The sequence below is a fragment of the Crocodylus siamensis genome, chromosome 4 (assembly GCF_052110815.1).
Source record: "Crocodylus siamensis isolate JL-2025a chromosome 4, ASM5211081v1, whole genome shotgun sequence".
NCBI classification, from domain to species: Eukaryota; Metazoa; Chordata; order Crocodylia; family Crocodylidae; genus Crocodylus; species Crocodylus siamensis.
Window position 1 is genome coordinate 152,913,111 of NC_143398.1, and position 17,748 is coordinate 152,930,858.

General features: G+C 52.2%; 1 protein-coding gene across 2 annotated transcripts in view; it reads left to right on the forward strand.

Annotated features, from left to right (window-relative positions):
- SLC4A1 (solute carrier family 4 member 1 (Diego blood group)) overlaps positions 1-17,748 on the forward strand; it is a 43,427-nt gene that overhangs the window by 12,631 nt on the left and 13,048 nt on the right. Inside the window, exons 4-15 of one of the 2 annotated variants that reach the window (XM_090044199.1) lie at positions 144-216; positions 729-841; positions 4,877-4,959; positions 9,852-10,029; positions 10,806-10,941; positions 11,510-11,651; positions 12,463-12,559; positions 13,110-13,294; positions 13,800-14,010; positions 14,988-15,200; positions 15,459-15,607; positions 16,293-16,487. In XM_090044199.1, the coding sequence (XP_089900325.1) occupies positions 144-216; positions 729-841; positions 4,877-4,959; positions 9,852-10,029; positions 10,806-10,941; positions 11,510-11,651; positions 12,463-12,559; positions 13,110-13,294; positions 13,800-14,010; positions 14,988-15,200; positions 15,459-15,607; positions 16,293-16,487 (1,775 nt within the window). The remainder of the gene's footprint in view (positions 1-143; positions 217-728; positions 842-4,876; positions 4,960-9,851; positions 10,030-10,805; positions 10,942-11,509; positions 11,652-12,462; positions 12,560-13,109; positions 13,295-13,799; positions 14,011-14,987; positions 15,201-15,458; positions 15,608-16,292; positions 16,488-17,748) is intronic. The other variant, XM_090044198.1, reaches the window with a different exon arrangement.

Consider the following 17,748-nt stretch of genomic DNA (forward strand, 5'->3'; position numbering starts at 1 on the left):
GCCAGCAGGGCCTGGGAGAGGGTCTGCCGTCAGTCTAGAGACATGGCCTGGACCTGCCTCAGAGTATGGGTAGGCTTCTGTCTGGGGGCTGTGTTCACTGTGTGGGGTGGTCTCAGATTAATGCTGCAGCCTGTTTTATGTAGGAGACAGAGGCCAAGTGGGTTTGCAGGACAGCAGCTCACGCCCTGGCAAGAGGAGGGTGTGGAATCGCTTCCGGTGAGTCCCAGTTGCCTGGGGAGAAGCTGCTTCTCTTCACTTGCTATTAGTGGTAGGGACAAGGGACCAAATTGTGAACCTAAGGATGCAGGTCCTGAACTGACCCCTGTCATTCAGTCAGCAAGCCTTGTCACTCACACAGGCCTGGACTAAGACCAGCTCCTCTGGGTAGCCTCTGTGCAGCACCACTGAGGTGGCCCCCAGAGCTCAGGCTCTGCAGACCATTCAGCCCTTGGCCCCCTTGCTAAGCCTGGCAGTGGAGGGTTCTCTGTGGAAGAGCCAAAGCCAGGGAAGATGTCCCTCTACCTCACCAACCGTGCACCTGCAAAGTTGCCACCCTGGGTGTTCCCACCCTGGGCCTCGTTCTGGGAGCAAGGAACAGTCATATTATGAGCACATTGCCATTCCCCCCACCCCTGACCAGAGCTCTCAGCCCCCACTGGCCTGACCCTGAGCTGCCCTACTGACATGGTGGGTGCTAACTACATCTTCCCATGGTGTGTGTCTTTCAGCCAGTACTTTCCTGGTCGCAAAACAGCTTATGACCTGAATAAGAGGAGGAGAATGGAGTTGGGACCCCTGGACAAGGCAGGGGAATATCAGAGGCGTGATGGCAATAGGCAGAGTGAGTGACCCAATAGGGCAGGGGATGGGTGGGAACTGCTCTGGAAAGGCCTGGTGGGGTGAGAGGTGAGATCAGTGTAGATCTAACTATGGGCCAGAGCCTGTCACAGTGACCTGGGGTTTGATCTATTGTTCTTGCTATGCAGAGAGGATGTGGGGAACATTGGGAAGTAGATCTAGATCCAGATCTGAACTTCGTTGCTGCCCCCTTTCTCCACAACTCTCCTCACACTGAGACAGGCCAGAGCATGAGCCCAGGTTAGAGTTTCCCACAAATGCTGGGAAAGTCCAGGCCTGATGCCAGCCTTTGTGCCGTGAATGCATCTCTCAAGACAAAGGCAGCTTCAACCAGTTTCACCTGTGGACTCCCTAATCCTTCCCCTGTCTTTCCAAAGAAGTGAAGAGCTTGTGGGGGAAGAGAGGACTCAATGGCCCAACCTGCCATTGACAATCAGCAGGCATTTTGGTCTTGGAAGGGGCACATGTGGTACCAATATGCTCAGCCTGGCACTCTCCTCACCCATGGGCACTATTCCTTGGGGCAGGGTTTTCCAAGCTTCCCAGCACCCCCACCCCCCTCCACCCTTTGAGCTGGTCTTGCAGAGCATTCAAGTGCCTCCAGAGACTGACGTCATGACCTGTGTATTGATGTTGGCAAGGCAATGACCCTGCAGGATATTGCTGCTCATTTCAGCATAACTGCCTGGTTATTGATGCTAAATAAAGCATTTGTTTGGAGTGAAGACAGAAGCCACTTGGGGCTGACCTGTTACTGTCAGCAGCTGGCAGAAGGCGGCTCTAGGGGTGACTGGTTTCTCAGTTTATGTGAGCATTGTTAAGAGCAACAATGCATACGATTGATTGTGGGTCACTGTGCACTGATTGGCTCCGTGTGTGGAGACCTGCTTGGGTCTGCCCTGAATTTGGAAGCCTGGAGGAGTGTAACAGTGTGAGCTGGGTGAGGGTGTGCCTCTGTGGTGTGTGTGTGTGTGTGTGTGTGTGTGTGTGTTCTGGCTCATTCTGAGTGAGTGCATGGTGATGTGAGAGTCCAGGCAATGTGTGTCTGTTTCTCAGGGAAAGTGTGTGCACTCTAAGCTGGGTGTGACCCTGGGACATTCATCCTCAGAGCCACAGCATTGCTGTGCCAGGGCTCTGGAATGCCACACACACTGCGGGCACCACAAAAAGCAGCTGGGGCACTGCTGGTGTCCCTGCTGGTACAGCAGCAAAGCTACCCCTACATGGCGCCATACAAGCAAGGCTTTATCCTGAGTCCTCATATAGTTGTTAGATCTCACCCTTCACCCTTCTGCCCCTGGGCTGGAGATGATGTGCGCCGGTGTGAACCCACCATGGCATGTGTGGGGGGACCTGGGAGTCATGAGCTTCCTTCCAGTTTAGAGCATCATCCACATCCCTGCCCCTATGAGGACAGCATCTATCCGTGGGGGAGGCGGAGATAAAGGTTGAGCATGGGTAGGATGTAGCTCCATCCAGCATGCTTCAGCAGCTGTCCTGCAGGGCTGGACTAGTGCATGGGATTTACTCCACATGGGGGTCCAAGCCAAGACCTGAGCTCAGGTATTTTCACTGAAAACCACACGGCTCAGCTGCCATGTGTGCAGGGCAGGGGCCTGGCTCTGCAGCATCCCCTACTGGTTGCTGGGAGAAGGGATGTTGAAAGGGAACATGGCTCTTGACCAGAGTGGAAACATGGGGGGTAACTATGGGACCCATATCTCTATCAGCAGGGCCCAGCCCTATACATCTCCCCAAAATGGTCAGCTCCGTCTGAGAATGAACCACTCCAATCCATGCCTGCGGGCTGGTCCCATGGTCAGGAGGGGCCTGTGTTTACTGTCAGCAAATCAAAGTGCTTTTCAATTTACTATGAACATAAGATCCACTTGGGGCAGGAATTTGGGGGCGGAGCGGCCAGGCGGTCCAGCTGAGTGAGAGGTGGGTGGGGGTTTATAGAATGGAAGTGCTAGAAGCCTGTCCTTGCTCACCACCTGGACATTGGCACTGGGTGCTCTGAGCTGTCAGGTAGGTGGGATTGACTAGTCTGTCTGCAAGGCCTTGCTTCACGTCAGCTGTGACCAGACTGTGCCTAAGGGGCAGGTGGGAATGGTCTCCATACAGTCAGGGATGGCAGAGAGGTATGGAGGGAGGAGCAGCATCACAGGGATCTTACAGGGGATGGAACTGACCTGAGGGAAATGTGGGCCTGGGAGGCTCTGGCTGAGAAGGCACTCCTAGGGTCCTGAGACTATCTGCCAAAGGGAGTGGTAGAGTGTCCTATTGCATGGGACATATGGAAGTGAGCTAGCTGGAGGGGATAAGTTATATCCTGCTGGGCCATTCCCATCCCTTTGTCTGTGCAGGTTGTGGTTATACTGTGGTTATACTTTGTCTGTGCAGGTTGTGGTCACATCTCCCGAGCAGCAAGTTAGAGCGCTGGGGAGCAGGGGACGTGTATGTAGGGGTGGATCCAGAGGGGGTGCAGTGGCATGGCTGTACCCCCCGCCTTTCAATCTGGACCATGGGATGTGGGAACCTCTGGGGGCTTTTTAAAAGTCTGAAAGCATATAAGACTTCCCCTCCATGCTTAAAGGCATGTCCCCTCCCCTCCTCGCCTACCTGCTGCCTGCTTTCCCTGCTGTCCCAGAGGCAGAAGAAGCTTTAAAGCTGTTTCTGTCCACTCCAGCTAGGCTGCACAGGGGCTGGGCTCATCAGCAGGAATGGGTGGGGGTTTCCCCTCCCCACACCTGCTCCCCAGGGACTGGGCAGTGTTGGGGAACCAGCACTCCCACCCACCACTGCTGCTAACTTAGCTGTTCCCAGCTAAGTTCAATCCCTGCACAGCCTGGCTGGAGCAGGCAGGAGTGGTGTTGAAGCTTCCCCTGCCCCTGGGAGAGTGGGGAAAGCAGCAGTGGCAGGCAGGGGAGGGGAGTGGGGAGGAGGTGAAAGGAGGGGAGGGCACATGTCTTTGAACATGGAGGGAGGGTTGGGGGTATTCTTATGTACTTCAGAGACTTTGAAAAGTCCCCAGAGGTTCCCATGGTGTGGTCTGCCCACACCAGTGGGTGGGTTGGGAGCAGGCTGGGAGTGGGTGTGCAGCCACCCCTGTAGTGTGGATGGATGCTCCCACATCCCCTTTGCCAAATCCTGGGTCTAGCCCCTTCATGTGTGTGTTGGGGGAGCTTTTCCTGGACATACATCATAGGTGGGTCAGCACCAAAGGGTTCCAGGTGTCTGGCTGCTGTGACAAAAAGACCTACTGGTCTTCCAACTAGATCTAGTGTTTTCCTGGCCCAACCCCAGTGAAAAAGTGGCAGCACCATCCCACGCACTCAGCAGAAGGAAGCACTGAGGCCAGCATAGTGTGGCACAACCCCAGCCTGTCACTGGGAGCTGCCAGTGTCTCTGAAGGTGCAGGTGGGTAAAAGCCCCTCCCTACGGTACCTGGAGACCATCTCCAAAGTCAGGAACACTTGAGAAATGATGCGAGTCTGCTCCAGTGCTGGAGACACCAGTCATCCCTTCTGGCAGACAGCAGTTGGTGCCAGCTGCTACGCAAAGTGGGGCTGGGGGCAGGGACTGTGGGGTCAGGAGAAGCCAGATAAGAGAGTTCGTATCGTCTATGGGGAGAGACACAGAAAAGACAGAGGGCTTCAGAGGTGGCCATTAAAACATCCTTTTCCCTCCAGGGAATCCTCTCTGTTCTGGAAAGTGCTGCCCCTTCTCCAAAGCCGCTGAGCCCCTGAGACCCTCTGCTCCATGCTGGAAGGAGCTGTCTGTACCTCTTTCCTCCCAGAACCTCAGCATAGACCAGGCTGTAACCCAGAGGCCCAGAGTGCATCAGCCCTTCACAGGAGAAGCAGAGGGCAGGGGATGTAACCTGCCCCCCTGTGGCTCTAGTATTGTGCCAGCCCCATGGAGTGGAGATGGGCTGGGCATGGCTGGGCCCCTGAAGCTTCACCGGTGCTGACAAGAGGTTCAGGGCTTGACTGATGGGCAACTTGTTTACACACAGGTTCCTCCTTAGATGGGGACCAGCAACCATCAGAGAGCAACAAGGGCAGCCGCCTGATCACCTCCAGCCAGAAGACCCATGAGGTAAGTGCCCAGCCATGCCGAAAGCTGGTGGAGAGACGCTGCTTAAAATGCTGGGTCATGGCCCCCTCCAGACCCTCAGGCTGGGGTTTAAGCCCTCCTCTTATGCTGACACCAAGGGAATGGTGTTCCTTCTCTCCAGGTCTGACCCCTGGGCTATATTTTAAGATGTCATTGGGAATGGTGGGGTGGTTGTGAGAACGACGGTGATCTCTGCCTGGGGACAAGCAGAGCATCAAGGTGTTCTTGGTAGGAGGGCTTGTTTGATTTATAAACACACCCAGAGCTGTTATGGAGAAGCTGCTTTTCCAGCTGTCACTCAGCCTGTCATTGACCATATGAGTCCCTTGTCTTGTACAGCTGAGGTGGCTCCATTCCAGTTATTGAGGCACTTTCAGACTGGTCTGAACTGCCGTGGTGTGCCTGGAGCTGCAGCTAGCCAACTAGAAGAGGGCATAGCTCCCTCTAACTGGTACCATGCACTGTGTCCCCAACTGGCTGGCTGCCTGAGCTGGTCTGTTTGCTCGGTGGGTGTTGGCAGGGGCAGATCCAGGGGGAGGGTGCAGTTGTGCAGTTGCACCTCCCTTTGATTCCTACTCTACCCAAACTTTAAAGCCAACTACCTGGTAAGGGCAGTAGCATTTCTAGTCAGGCAGCACTGAAGGAGTCAATTGATTTCAAGGCTCATTATGATTTACCTGGTCCCTGCTAATCTCTCTTCATTCCATAGGTGTTAATGACCCCCCTTCCTTGTTAATGGACTTAATAGGTGCCTATACATATGCTCGGGGTGGGGGAGGCATTTAAATTAGGGTGGTTTCCAGAGAGCTGCTGTAATTAAAATGCCATAGTATCATGTGTATTAAAGCCCCTGCACATTTAAAAATGGCCACAGGACACTTTAATTAAAATTAATTCAATGACAGCCATTTTGGGGGCCTTATGCATATAATGCTGCAATGATGCTAGAGCATTCTAATTAGAACACGGAGCAGACTTAATTAATTGTTCTAAGTATAATGCTTCAGAGCATGTGTATAGGGACCCAATGTTCTACTATTCAAAGTATCCTTTCTTCTACAATTTGCCTGCCTGTTAGCCATTCCTAGTAATTTCTCTCTTCCATTTCACAGCTCTACAAACTGTTTTTAATTTAAGCAAATACCTTAATTCAGGTGTAGAAATGACTGACAGCGAAGTACTGGAGGCACTGTTAAGATTTTCAAGGAGGCTAGAATTTGTTTTATCAAATTGAATAAAACATTTATATTTAACTATAATGACTGCAATACTAATGAAACAATATCTTTTGACTATTTGCAGGGTTAGACTAAATGACCTTCTGAGGTCCTTTCCAACCCTAATTTTCTGTGATTCTATGATTCTATTTTGAACATGTTTGCCTAGCAAGTTGTGCTTTTTAAACTTAATATATAAACTAGCAAATCAGTGAACTTTTCCATAAAGTTACATTTGTTTTTGTTTTGATCCTAAACTGAACATATAGCACTAGGCCCGTAGCTTGTTATTAAAGCCTGTAGTTTTTCTTTAACTGGAGACAAAATGTGTCATGCTATATGTGATGATGCAGCGCATCATTTGCACCTCCATTTACAAAATCCTAGATCCACCCATGGGTCCAGGTGATGGGGCACTATGCTCAGTCTGCAGTGGGTTCAAGTCCAGGCTTGTCTAATATTACCACTTGAAGGAGGGGGGAGTTGGGGTGCAATTCACTCCCTTCTCTCTCCAGTTTTTCCTTTAATCTCTGGGCCAGTTTGGCAAAGCCCAGTGGTTCTGATCCATGTCCAAGCTCTAGAAGGGTCCTGGCTAGTATCGAGTGTGCTCAGCTCTCCTGCCAGGACAGCAGGCTCCAGGCCATAACTAAGGGCAGTCCAGGCTGGATCAGTCAGCTGGAGAGCCTGAAAACCAGAGGGAATCATAGAGTCAGTCCATACCCAGCAGCCTCTTAAAGCATCTCCTTCTCATCCAGTGAAACCACTATTGAAACCACTACTTCAAATTCTTCCATTAAGGAGAAGAGAAATCAACAGGGTCTTAGGGACTCAGAGGAACAAATGCAGCAATGCTGATGCTCAGATGCAGGGAACAGACCAGCAAGACATGCAGCAATGCATTCCTTTCACTTTTGTGAGATGCTGTCTGAGCCTGACCCCACAACACACTCACATACTAACTGAAAATGGGGGGCTAAGGACAGGATCTGATTCCCATTCAGTGCATGTGGGGGCAGCCCCATAGACACCTGTGGGGTTCCCTTGATTTATATTAGTTCATGATCTGGTTGAGAGAGTTTGTGCCAGACCAGAGGGAGAGGGGCAGAAAGGGGAGATGGTGCACAGCTGTGGGGAACCCCTCCCCCAGCTCAGAGCTTTCCTTCTGGTCTGGTCAGATCTGCTTCTGACACTCAGATGGAAATAAGCACCTGATCTTCATCTTTGCTTCACCCAAGGAGTGTTAGCTCTCCCTTACCCAAGGTGAAGCAGCATCCAGTGGCAAGGATTGTTGTGGGTGACAACTTTTATTGGACCAACTGCATGGTAAAGGCTTAGACAAGCTTTTGAATGAAGTGTGTTCCTCTTCAGTGGCAATTGATTTTAAATCTAAATCTTTATTCCCTTGAGGCCTAATTAACTCTTTGGGACTGGCTTGCCACCCGACCTCACTGTGGATAGGCCCTTAGCAGGGCTCCCAAAGACAGTTTCTATGGCTAAAGAGTGCTCTCTTCTCTCCCCCCAACCACCCACACACTTTGTAAGATGGGCAGGATTCAAATTACACTTCAACTCTTGTGGGGGTCTGCAAAAAAAAATTGCTTGGGGTCAGGGCTATGCACACAGGTCCCCACCAGCACACTGGATAGTGGCTGGGGTCAGCGGCAGTGGCAGCCAGAAGGAGCTGCCATCACCACCTCCTGGGCTGCTTAGAGAGGCACGAGATGGGCTGGGGGCTGTGTGCGGTGGCGCATGGGCTCTGGACTATTGTAGGGGGAGCGGAAGGCGTGTTGACAGGCCTATGGGGGGTTCCCATCTCTTATGGGGGGCTCTCATCTCTTATAAGGGGGCTTAGGCCCTCCAGGCTCCTCTGTAATTCAAAACCTGAAGATGAGCTAAATCTAGATAGAAGATTGGCTGTCCCTTGCTCCAGCCACCACTGTCCCAGAAGTGCTGGACTTCCAACATGCTCAGCTCCCAGTTAGCTGCCTAAATAAAGGCCAAATTTTCCAGCATACTGGGAGGGCAACCCCAGTCACCAGTGCACAGTGCCAGCATGCTGCTAGCTGGATGAGCTGAGAAAAAATTCCCGGAAGTTGGGAAGGTTCTTGTATAATATGACCCTCTTGCACCTTTGCTGCCAGGTCTAACAGCTGGATGAATCTAGTCTAGGCCTCAAATACCTGCGACATTGGCAGCAAGGCCTGAGCAACACATGCATACTGTGGTCTTGGCTTTTATCCCCTTAATTTTGCCATGTCATTCAGAATCTCCACCACAGCCTCACCCATTTGCCCTTTTACACCCATGACTGAATTGCCATGTGTCACTTGTCTAAGCCAATCTGGATGGCAGGCTATTGCCTTCTCATCATTTCTATCCCAGAAAGGATCAGATCAAGTGATGGAATCTCCTCCCTCATTTCTGGTTTGAGAGGAAGTTGGGGCATGTACAGGCTGCCTGCTGAGTAAGCAAGTCTCTGGACACGCTGGATTAACATGACTCCCTGTTAGTTGTGTTCCTAGGGGTGTCAGCCCTGCACATTGGTTTGCTGTGAATTCAGTGGGGAGGGCCTGTTTTTAGGGGCACAGGGATATCAATCACCTTGGTACATTAACTCAGGGGGCTTGGGTGGCTCAGCTCAGGTGGGCAGTGAGCTCTGTGTGCTTCATAGCACGTAGATAGGGAATGGGCCCCACACTGCATGAGTTGCTATCTATTGGCATGTGGGGGTAGCTTCTCCTGCCCATGCTGATATATTGAGGCCTTGCTGCTGCTTGGGGCTCTTGGGTCTCCTGGGCAGGAAGAGGGACAGATCTCTTCAGTAATTGCATCCCCTGGATCCAGTTGCTCAACCTGAAGATTTTAGGGTGATTTCTAGTTGGGCACTCACAGCCTCAGTGGGATCCCTGGGAATTCAGTGCTTGACTTCTTCCTGGGCCCCTGAAAAGTTTCTTCCCCTTCTGGGTTTGATCTTGCTCCTGCTTCCACATGGGGAGGAGAGGGAGCAGATGCTTGGGGGATCCCAGATCTGCACCAGGCTGCAGTGCTCAACAGTGCTGGCAGCCATGTGTGTTGCTCATTCTAGCTGATGCACAGGAGAGCTGCTCCAGGGAAGGTAACCACCCAGACAGGCTAGGCAGGAAAGGAGGGTGTGGGACACATTGGTACCTAGGTAAGATGGGGAGAGGTTCCTGAGGCTATTCTGTGACTGCCTTCCATGACAACCACAGCCTCCAGCACCCTGAGCTACCCCTCTTTCAATTCATTCCTTTCCAGCCTCCTTTCTGAAGGGCAGGCCAGGCCATGGGGAGTGGTAACATGTGTAGGTCTAGGTAAAGCCTCCCAAAAGGGGACTGAGTTCAGCAAGGGGAATGGGACACCTGAGCCCTGCCTGAAGAGCTCCCAGAATGTGTGTTCACTTGTTGGACACATGCATGGGATCCTTTGAGTGGCTTCTCAGATTGGCAGAGACTCAGCTCCTTACTGGAAGATAGAGAGCAGCACCTCCCTACCCCCACCCCAAATGGTTGTTTCAGGCTCTCCAAAATCTCAGGCAGGCACCACTACACTAGAACCTATTGCCACTGCTTTGGCAGCCCACCACAGGGAACCTAGTCCTGTTTCCTAATGGCTGTATCCCATCCTCTTTTCTCCCAGGCATATGTGGAGTTGCAAGAACTAGTCATGGACAGAAACAAAGAGCTGTGCTGGATGGAGGCTGGCCATTGGGTCAAGCTGGAGGAGGACTTTGAGGAGGAAGGACAATGGGGGAGGCCGCATCTCTCATACTTGACCTTCCGCAGCCTGCTGGAGGTGAACAGGGCCTTCAAGAAAGGTGAGATGCAGCACGGCTGGGAAGGGAAGGGAGTCCAGGGGCAGTGAGGGAGTGGGAGCCATCAGTCAGGAGAGGAACAGGGGCTTAGAAACCAGGCCAGGAGAGATAGTGTGTAGCCGGCATGGCTGAAGGAGCACAAGTTAAATCTATGGCTCCATCCAAGCAATAGTTACAACTGGAGTTGACACGTAGTGGTCCATCCTTTTGCTGCTTATGCCAGCAGGGAATTTGGCTCTTTGAAAGTAATACTGCACCCAGTCAGACCATTAGCAAGACCCATCTCCAGCAGGAGCCAGTACCACCTGTATCCAAGGCAAATGCAGTCTCCCATCATGGATGACTCTGGAATAATCCAGAAACTTCCTACCCTCATCAGGACCAGCATGGTTTAATGCCTTGCAGGTACAAGGCCAAGGGATGCAATGGCTTGGTGTGTCTGAGACCTATGAGAGAGAGTGAGAGGAGTGGGACGGAAAGAGGGAGAACATGGGGTGAAAGAAGAAAACAGCCCCAGGAGGAGAGATACAGAGAGCTCAGTGCTCCGGCTCCCTGTCCCAACATGAACAGGGCTTAGTGCTACCAGTGCAAAATGGCAACAGCACCACAGTCCCAGGGCATGGCAGTGTGGATGCTTGCCCACAAAGCAGACGGACATAGGAGCAGAGCCAGAGGCAAGGAATGACGTGAGAGAGGGATAGCTCAGGGTGCTGGAGGGTGTGGGTGTCATGAGAGGCAGTCAGAGACCAGTCCCAGGAACCTCTCCCCATCTTGCCCAGGTACCATCCTCCTTGACCTGGATGAGAAGAGCCTGGCAGGCATCACCAACAAGCTGTTAGACCAAATGATCTATGAAAGTCAGCTCAAGGACCAGGACAGGGAGGAGGTCCTGAGAGCCCTGCTCCTCAAGCGCAGGTACTAGGGCTACTGCTGCCCAGAGTTCTCTGGAGGGGACATTGGGATCTGTGCTTCAGCCTGGACCTCTTGGCAGTGGGGCTGGGAAGAGCATGACTTAGGATAGGGGGACATTGAACTCTGCCATCCAGCCTGGTCCAATCTCGATCAGTCCATTCTGTCAGCTGTAAAGCTGGGGAGGTGAGGGGCACTGACACCCATGCAGTGTGCAGGGTGAAACATCCACATTCCCATTTGCATTGATGCCAACAGCAATGCAGGGTGTGAGACAGAGGATTGGGCCTTGCTTAGCCACTTTATCCCCTGGCTACCATGGACTTCTGCTGCTTTCTTTGCTGCACTGCAGTGTCACCACCATGTCCCATCCCAGAGGTGGCTGCATTGCTGAGGGGAAGCAAATCCTTTGGGGCCAGACCTCGAAAGATATTTGCAAAGTGCTGGGGAATTTTTGGCAACAAAACACATCATCACCATTATTACTGTTACCTGATTGATTGATTATGGCATAGGAGGGGAATAAATATCCTCATCTGCCAGGGCAGTAATGCCTTTTTTCTTTCCCGTGCAGACACCCCAGTAAGTCTGAATCTCTGAGGACCCTATCCCCTGGCCGACTGCAGCGACCTGGCTCAAAGGACATTGAGCCATCTCAACCCCTAATGCAAAAACAAGAGCAGATTGAGATGGAGACATTCACCATCCCAGAACAGGCAAGGAAGTCACGAGCACTGGCTTGACTCTGACAGGGTGGGGAATACAGGGAGAGCTGCTTGTGAGGCTATAAATATACACACACACACATGCACACACACATATGCACACCACCCTGAAGAACCAAGGTTACTGTGCACCTCCAGCCTGAAATCTTCAGGATCCTACAGTGTGCACTTCTGTAGGCATTGACTGCAGTTTCTGGAGTGAGTCTATCTCAAAGGATCACTCTCAACCCTGGTGTTAGCTCAGCTGGGCATGATTGCCCGGGGCATGGTCAGGATAGGGTCTGCATAACAGGTACTGCTGAGAAGAGCAGCCCTGTTGAGACAACTGTTGTCAGTGACTTGCCTGTATCCTAGGAGGCTTCCCCAATGGCTCTCCATGATGAGGGGAGCAGACTGGGTGCCATTCTGCCCACACAAAGCTACCTTTGATTTGTTATATTTGCACTGTGATAGCCCCCCGGAGCTCCAGGGTGTGAAGTACAGCCTGTACAAATGCAGAACAAGAAGGTGGCTCCTATCCCAAAGTCCTCCCAATCCCCATTCTTGCTCTGTCCCTGAACAGGGGTAAGACTGAGAGGGGTTCTGCCTTTCTAGCTTGTCTTCTCAGGGTGGGACCTCATTCAGGAGAACCATCTTTCTATGGGGCAGGGAGGGAAAGCTTTCACGGGGTGAAGGGCTGTAGTCAACACATCCTGCTGTTGCCAGTGTCCTCAATGATTGCTGAAGGCATCAGGGACAGAGCTGGGAGGTGAATTAAAGTGATCCGAAAACTCTCTGAGCCCCTGAAATTGCTCCCACACAGAAAGAGGAGCCCAGCACATCTGCCAGTGGAGACAATCACAGGAGGCAGCTCCTGGAGGGGATCCCAGAGGATGCTGAGGCCACATTGGTTCTTGTGGGTGAGTGAGAGTCCCTTGGGGGCAGGGCCCAGCCCAGCACTGGCTGCCTCTTACCTTTCATCCTCCCTGCCATGGGGGTGGTTGAGGTGACAGTGGAGGCCACCTGGGAGAAGGCTGCTCTGGAGCAGAACAGCTTGGAGCTCTGTACCTGGGCCTGCCAAGGCCAGGCAGAGCTGGAGAAGAGAAGCACTATTTTCAGTGGATGGCGTGTGCTGCCCTGGAGTGGGTGGAGAAGGGAGTGAGATTCGTGCTCTGGCTTTCACTGTCTTGTGCATCTGGGCAGCTCTGTTTGTGCCCAGCAAAAACGCTGTTTTGCTTGAAGGTCTGGCTTGGTAGAACTGAGTGGCCAACTTGTTCACTTCGCTCTGTCTTTCTCTCTCTTCCCTTGTTCCTTGTCACGTTGCTTTTCCCTATCCATTTCGCTCCCTCCCCTGCTCTCCTCAGCCTTGTGCCACTTCTTGGCATCTGTCCTTCCTGCCAGCCACTTCTGCCTCTGTCTCCATGCTGAGCCCTGCCAGTGATGCCCCCTCCCATCCCATCCTCTCTCCAGGATGTGCCACCTTCCTAGACCACCCCACCTTGGCCTTTGTACGCCTCAAGCAAGCTGTGGAGCTGGACTCGGCCTTGGAAGTGCCTCTCCCTGTGAGGTTCCTCTTCATGGTGCTGGGGCCTGAATCCCCACATATCAGCTACCATGAAATTGGGCGGGCTATCTCCACCATGATGTCTGACATGGTATGTGGGGCCAGAGTGCCCCCGGCAGTAAGTTCCTTCCCCTGCTAGCTCCAGATAAGCACCCTCATCTCCATAAAGAATGGGATATCACTGCCCTCCACCCACCATCCATCTCTCCAGTACGGCATGACCCTGGAGCCCACAGTTTCACACACATGTGAAGGATGGCAGCTTCCCTGCTGTCGGAGAAGCCGCAGGGTGAAGTGGACTGAGGGGAGGGAGACCCCTGCAGATCTGGGGGAAGTGGGAAAGCCCTGTCTCCTGTCCCTTTCAGCTGGATTCGAAGGGTCTGACCCAAAGCTTAATGGAGTCAGTGGGGTTTTTTCTATAAGCTTCACTAAGTTTTGAATCAGGGCCCTAAAAAGGGGGCAAATGTAATGACCCTGGTAGGTGCAGCCCCCTCAGGTCCTGGCGGACTATCCAGCACCCATGATGTGACACCTTGTGCGTCAGCGCACCCATCCACTGTCTCCGTGCCCCCCTGACCCGCGCCCTCCCCCATCAGGTGTTCCGTCGGGACGCCTACCTGGCACAGGAGCGCCAGGACCTGATGAAGGGAGTGGAGGAGTTCCTGCAGTGCAGCATTGTCCTGCCACCCTCTGAGATCCAGAGCGAGCAACTTCTGAAGGGTCTGGTGCCTCTGCAGAGGGAGCTGCTGAAGAAGAGGTACCTGCCAGTGGAGAAGAAGCCAGAGCTGGAGACTGAAAAGGACGTAGGTACGGCACAGCTGGGAGGAACATGTGGGCTCTGGAGAAATCTTTGTGAGGTTAACTCCCAAGGCCTTGCTCCTTGCTGGGGTAGGACAGTGGAAGGCCCTCTAGGGACTGAAACCTTCCTGCTCTGTTCCTGCCAGGTCACGGCAGGACTCTCTTGGTAGGGCTGTAGGTGGGTGCTGAGGCTGAGGGGGACCTTTACCTTATTCCCCCCAGTGTGGTGCTATGGGAGCAAGGCCAATAGAGGAGCAGAGTAAGAAGGCCAAGGCTAAGCAGGCATGAGCACTGCATTCTCTCGCCTCCCCCAGATGGGGTTGGCTCCTCAGGGTCCAGTCTGGAGGCTCGGTGGGGGAGCCTTACCATGAGTTAATATGGGAACTTGAGCCCCACTGCCAGCCAAGGAACTTGGACTTGAGAGACACTTACTGTGGTATAAGCAGCCTTAATATGGGTACAGGTAAAAGAACAGACACACAGTATACAGCCCTTCACTGGTGTAACTTACTTGACTCCAATGTAGAATTACCCCAGGAGAAGTCAAGGCGTTAAACTACACAGGTGGAAATTACACCACTCAGGCATTGGAGTGTCCACAATTGCCCTATGTTATCCATTTGCTAAAGGCAAATAGGTTATTACCAGCTACCCTGCCACCTCATGGCAAATGACTGTAATAGCGCTTACTGTGAACCCTACAGCTACTTCTGGGACTTCCGCCCATCTGTCCACTCTGGATCCCTTGGTAATCCCTCTGGATCCCTCCCTTCAGTCCAGGAGCTCTTTGGAATGAAGATGAGGACTGAAATCCCACCTCAGCCCTGGCCAGAGGGGGATTCCCTGCTCTGGAGAAGGTCACCCCATCTAATACTCATCTTTGTGGGTGAATGACCCATAAATACTTTTAAGGCAGAACCCTCCTAACATTACCACCTACCCCTGCCAACTCCAGCCAGGCTACTGATGCTCTTGTCTCCCTGCAGATCTAGACCTCAAAGCCAAGGACCTCACTGATGACAAAAATCCCCTGATTCGGACTGGCCGGCCGTTTGGGGGCCTGGTGAATGACATCAAGCGCCGCTACCCCAAATACCTCAGCGATATCAAGGATGCCCTCAGCCCGCAGTGTCTGGCTGCTGTTATTTTCATTTACTTTGCTGCACTCTCGCCTGCTATCACCTTTGGGGGCCTGCTGGGTAAGTTTGACTGTAGGCTGCCCACAGGCACCTTTCTTCTCTTTCCCCTTCCGTGCATTCACCCCAGTGAGTCTGAATACCTGAGGACCCTATCCCCTGGGAAACTCTGGGTCCCAGTGGGCTTTTTCAGGATCTGGGTGAGGTGGGCACCATAAGGCTGTGCCAGGCCCCTCCAAAGGGTACTCTATGGTGGGTCAACATGACACCAGGCTCATAGGGGCCCTGCTCCTTCCTGCTGACCAATGCTTTTGTTTCCAGATGACAAAACAAATTCTGCAATAAATGTCCCAGGAGTCCTGATCTCCACGGCTGTGCAGAGCTTTATTTTCTGCCTCCTTGGTGCCCAGCCTCTGTTGGTGGTCGGCTTCTCAGGTCCTCTGCTGGTCTTTGAAGAAGCTTTTTATCAGGTAGGTGACTTGCTGGCCCTCACCTCTGCCTCTACCATTGCATAAGCCTCAACCCAACACAAATGGCAGCTTGACCCTTTTCACAGGAGGGTAAAGAAAGCTTCGCTCTTCCCACCAGGAGGTCTCACTGCCAGAAAAATGCTATTTTCATGATGTATTCTTGGGGGCAGAGACTCTACAGGAAACCAGAACTCAGGGAGTGGGAACTCTGTGGTTTCCACCTCCCAGCTTTGCACCAGGTCTTCCTGCCTGGACATCGTCTCATCCTCCCAGGGCATAGAGACATCTCCACCAACAGGAGCCACTGTCCTCTCCCTCTATTAGGCCTGTACTGACACAGCACCCCCTGGCACCTTTCATCCAGCTGCCTGAGCCATGAGCCCATGTATGTGAGACAGCAAAGCTCTGCCCTTTGCCATGGTGCCAGGCAGGAGCCTCCCAGTGCTGGGTCACAGCATCCTCTCCCATTGGGAAGGAAAACAAACCAGGGCTCTTTTCCAGGAGGAATTGCAGGGTACCAGACTGCATGCAGGGGGAAAGGATGTATTGGGGCTCACTAGGGAGTGTCTGCTGGGCCGGGGTCCCATCATTTGCTCACACTCCAGCTCCACAAGTGACAGCTGAGGGGGCTGTGTGTGGGGCAGGGATGGATCACGAGAGGCTCACCTCCCTCTCTCACCCACAGTTCTGTAAGACCCAAAGTCTGCCGTACATCGTAGGCCGCGTTTGGATCGGCTTCTGGCTTATTATCCTGGTGGTGGTGATGGTAGCTTTTGAGGGCAGCATCCTGGTGCGCTACATCTCACGTTACACCCAGGAGATCTTCTCCTTCCTCATCTCCTTCATTTTCATCTTCGAGACCTTCTCCAAGCTTGTCAAGGTAACCAGGATGGGGGCCGAGCATGAAGACTGCTCTTCAGTTCAGTTCGATTAGGTGTAATTGCCATGGCAAGCTAGCCCAAGGTTGCCAAGGTGACAGGCCCCACACTGGTTGCATGGTCTTCCAGGGTGGTGCTACATACGTCACTGAGGCATTGAGTCCCGTTGTCTGTTTGTCCACAGTGTCTCTCTCTGGTCTGGTGGCAGGCTGGTCTGCAGAGTGCAGCTGTCTTTTCCTCCCAGCTCTCTCCCAGAGCTAGGCACAGCTCTTCCTCATAGATATTTGTGTTGGTGTGTGTGGAGTGCAAATGCATGTGGGAGATCATAAGATAATGTGCTTGCAATAGAGTATGCGTGTGTGCAGGGTAGGGGGCTGAGGGTATGCTAACATGCATTGCACATGCATGTGCCTGTGTATGAAGTTGGGATTGCACTTGCAACAGGGCATGCGTATTTAGTTCAGGTGTGGGAGTGTCCATATGGGTAGGAATGGGCTTGTGCAGCACTGATATGTGATTGCAGGTGTTTTTGTGTTTTGCACATGCATGTGGCTGAGTGTGTAACTTTGCATATAGGAGATAGAGGGAGTGTGTACAGTTGCATGTGTTTGATTCTGGATGGAGATACCTACATGTGTGAGCACATGATTGTGTAAAGACAATGTAGCTGTGCGTGTGCGGTTATGTTGCTGGGCATGGTTACTCATGATGTGTGTTGAGTTTGGGTGCATTTGTCCGTGTGAAAATGAAAGGATTGCATGTGTATATCATGATCTATAAGAGTCCTGAATATGATTGTGTGGATGTGTATGTGTAGCACGTTTGTAGACTGCGTGCATGTGTGTGCAAAACACATATGTATAATGGGAAAGTAGAAGGTATATTGTGTCTACATTGCCTATGTGTGTGACATACAGATGTACAGTAGGGTGCAATTTGGAGGCTGCATGCAGTTGGCTGGCATTAGTATGTGGCGTGTGTATTTATCTGAACTAAGAAAATAATGCATTTTCTTCAAATGCATAAGTGGTATAACAGGCATGCTTTACAACACTGTATAGACATATACATCATATTTAAACATATGTTACCTGATTACAATTAATTCATGACCCCCCCACACATTAAGTGGTCTTCGAATTCGGACCACTCCATGCTGTGGGCTCAGCAAGCTCTGTGTGCAATCCAGCAGCTCCCTGACATTTTACTGACCTGTAAAGAAAATAAGAAAAATAGTTTAGTCACAGGAAGTGAGGTCACAAA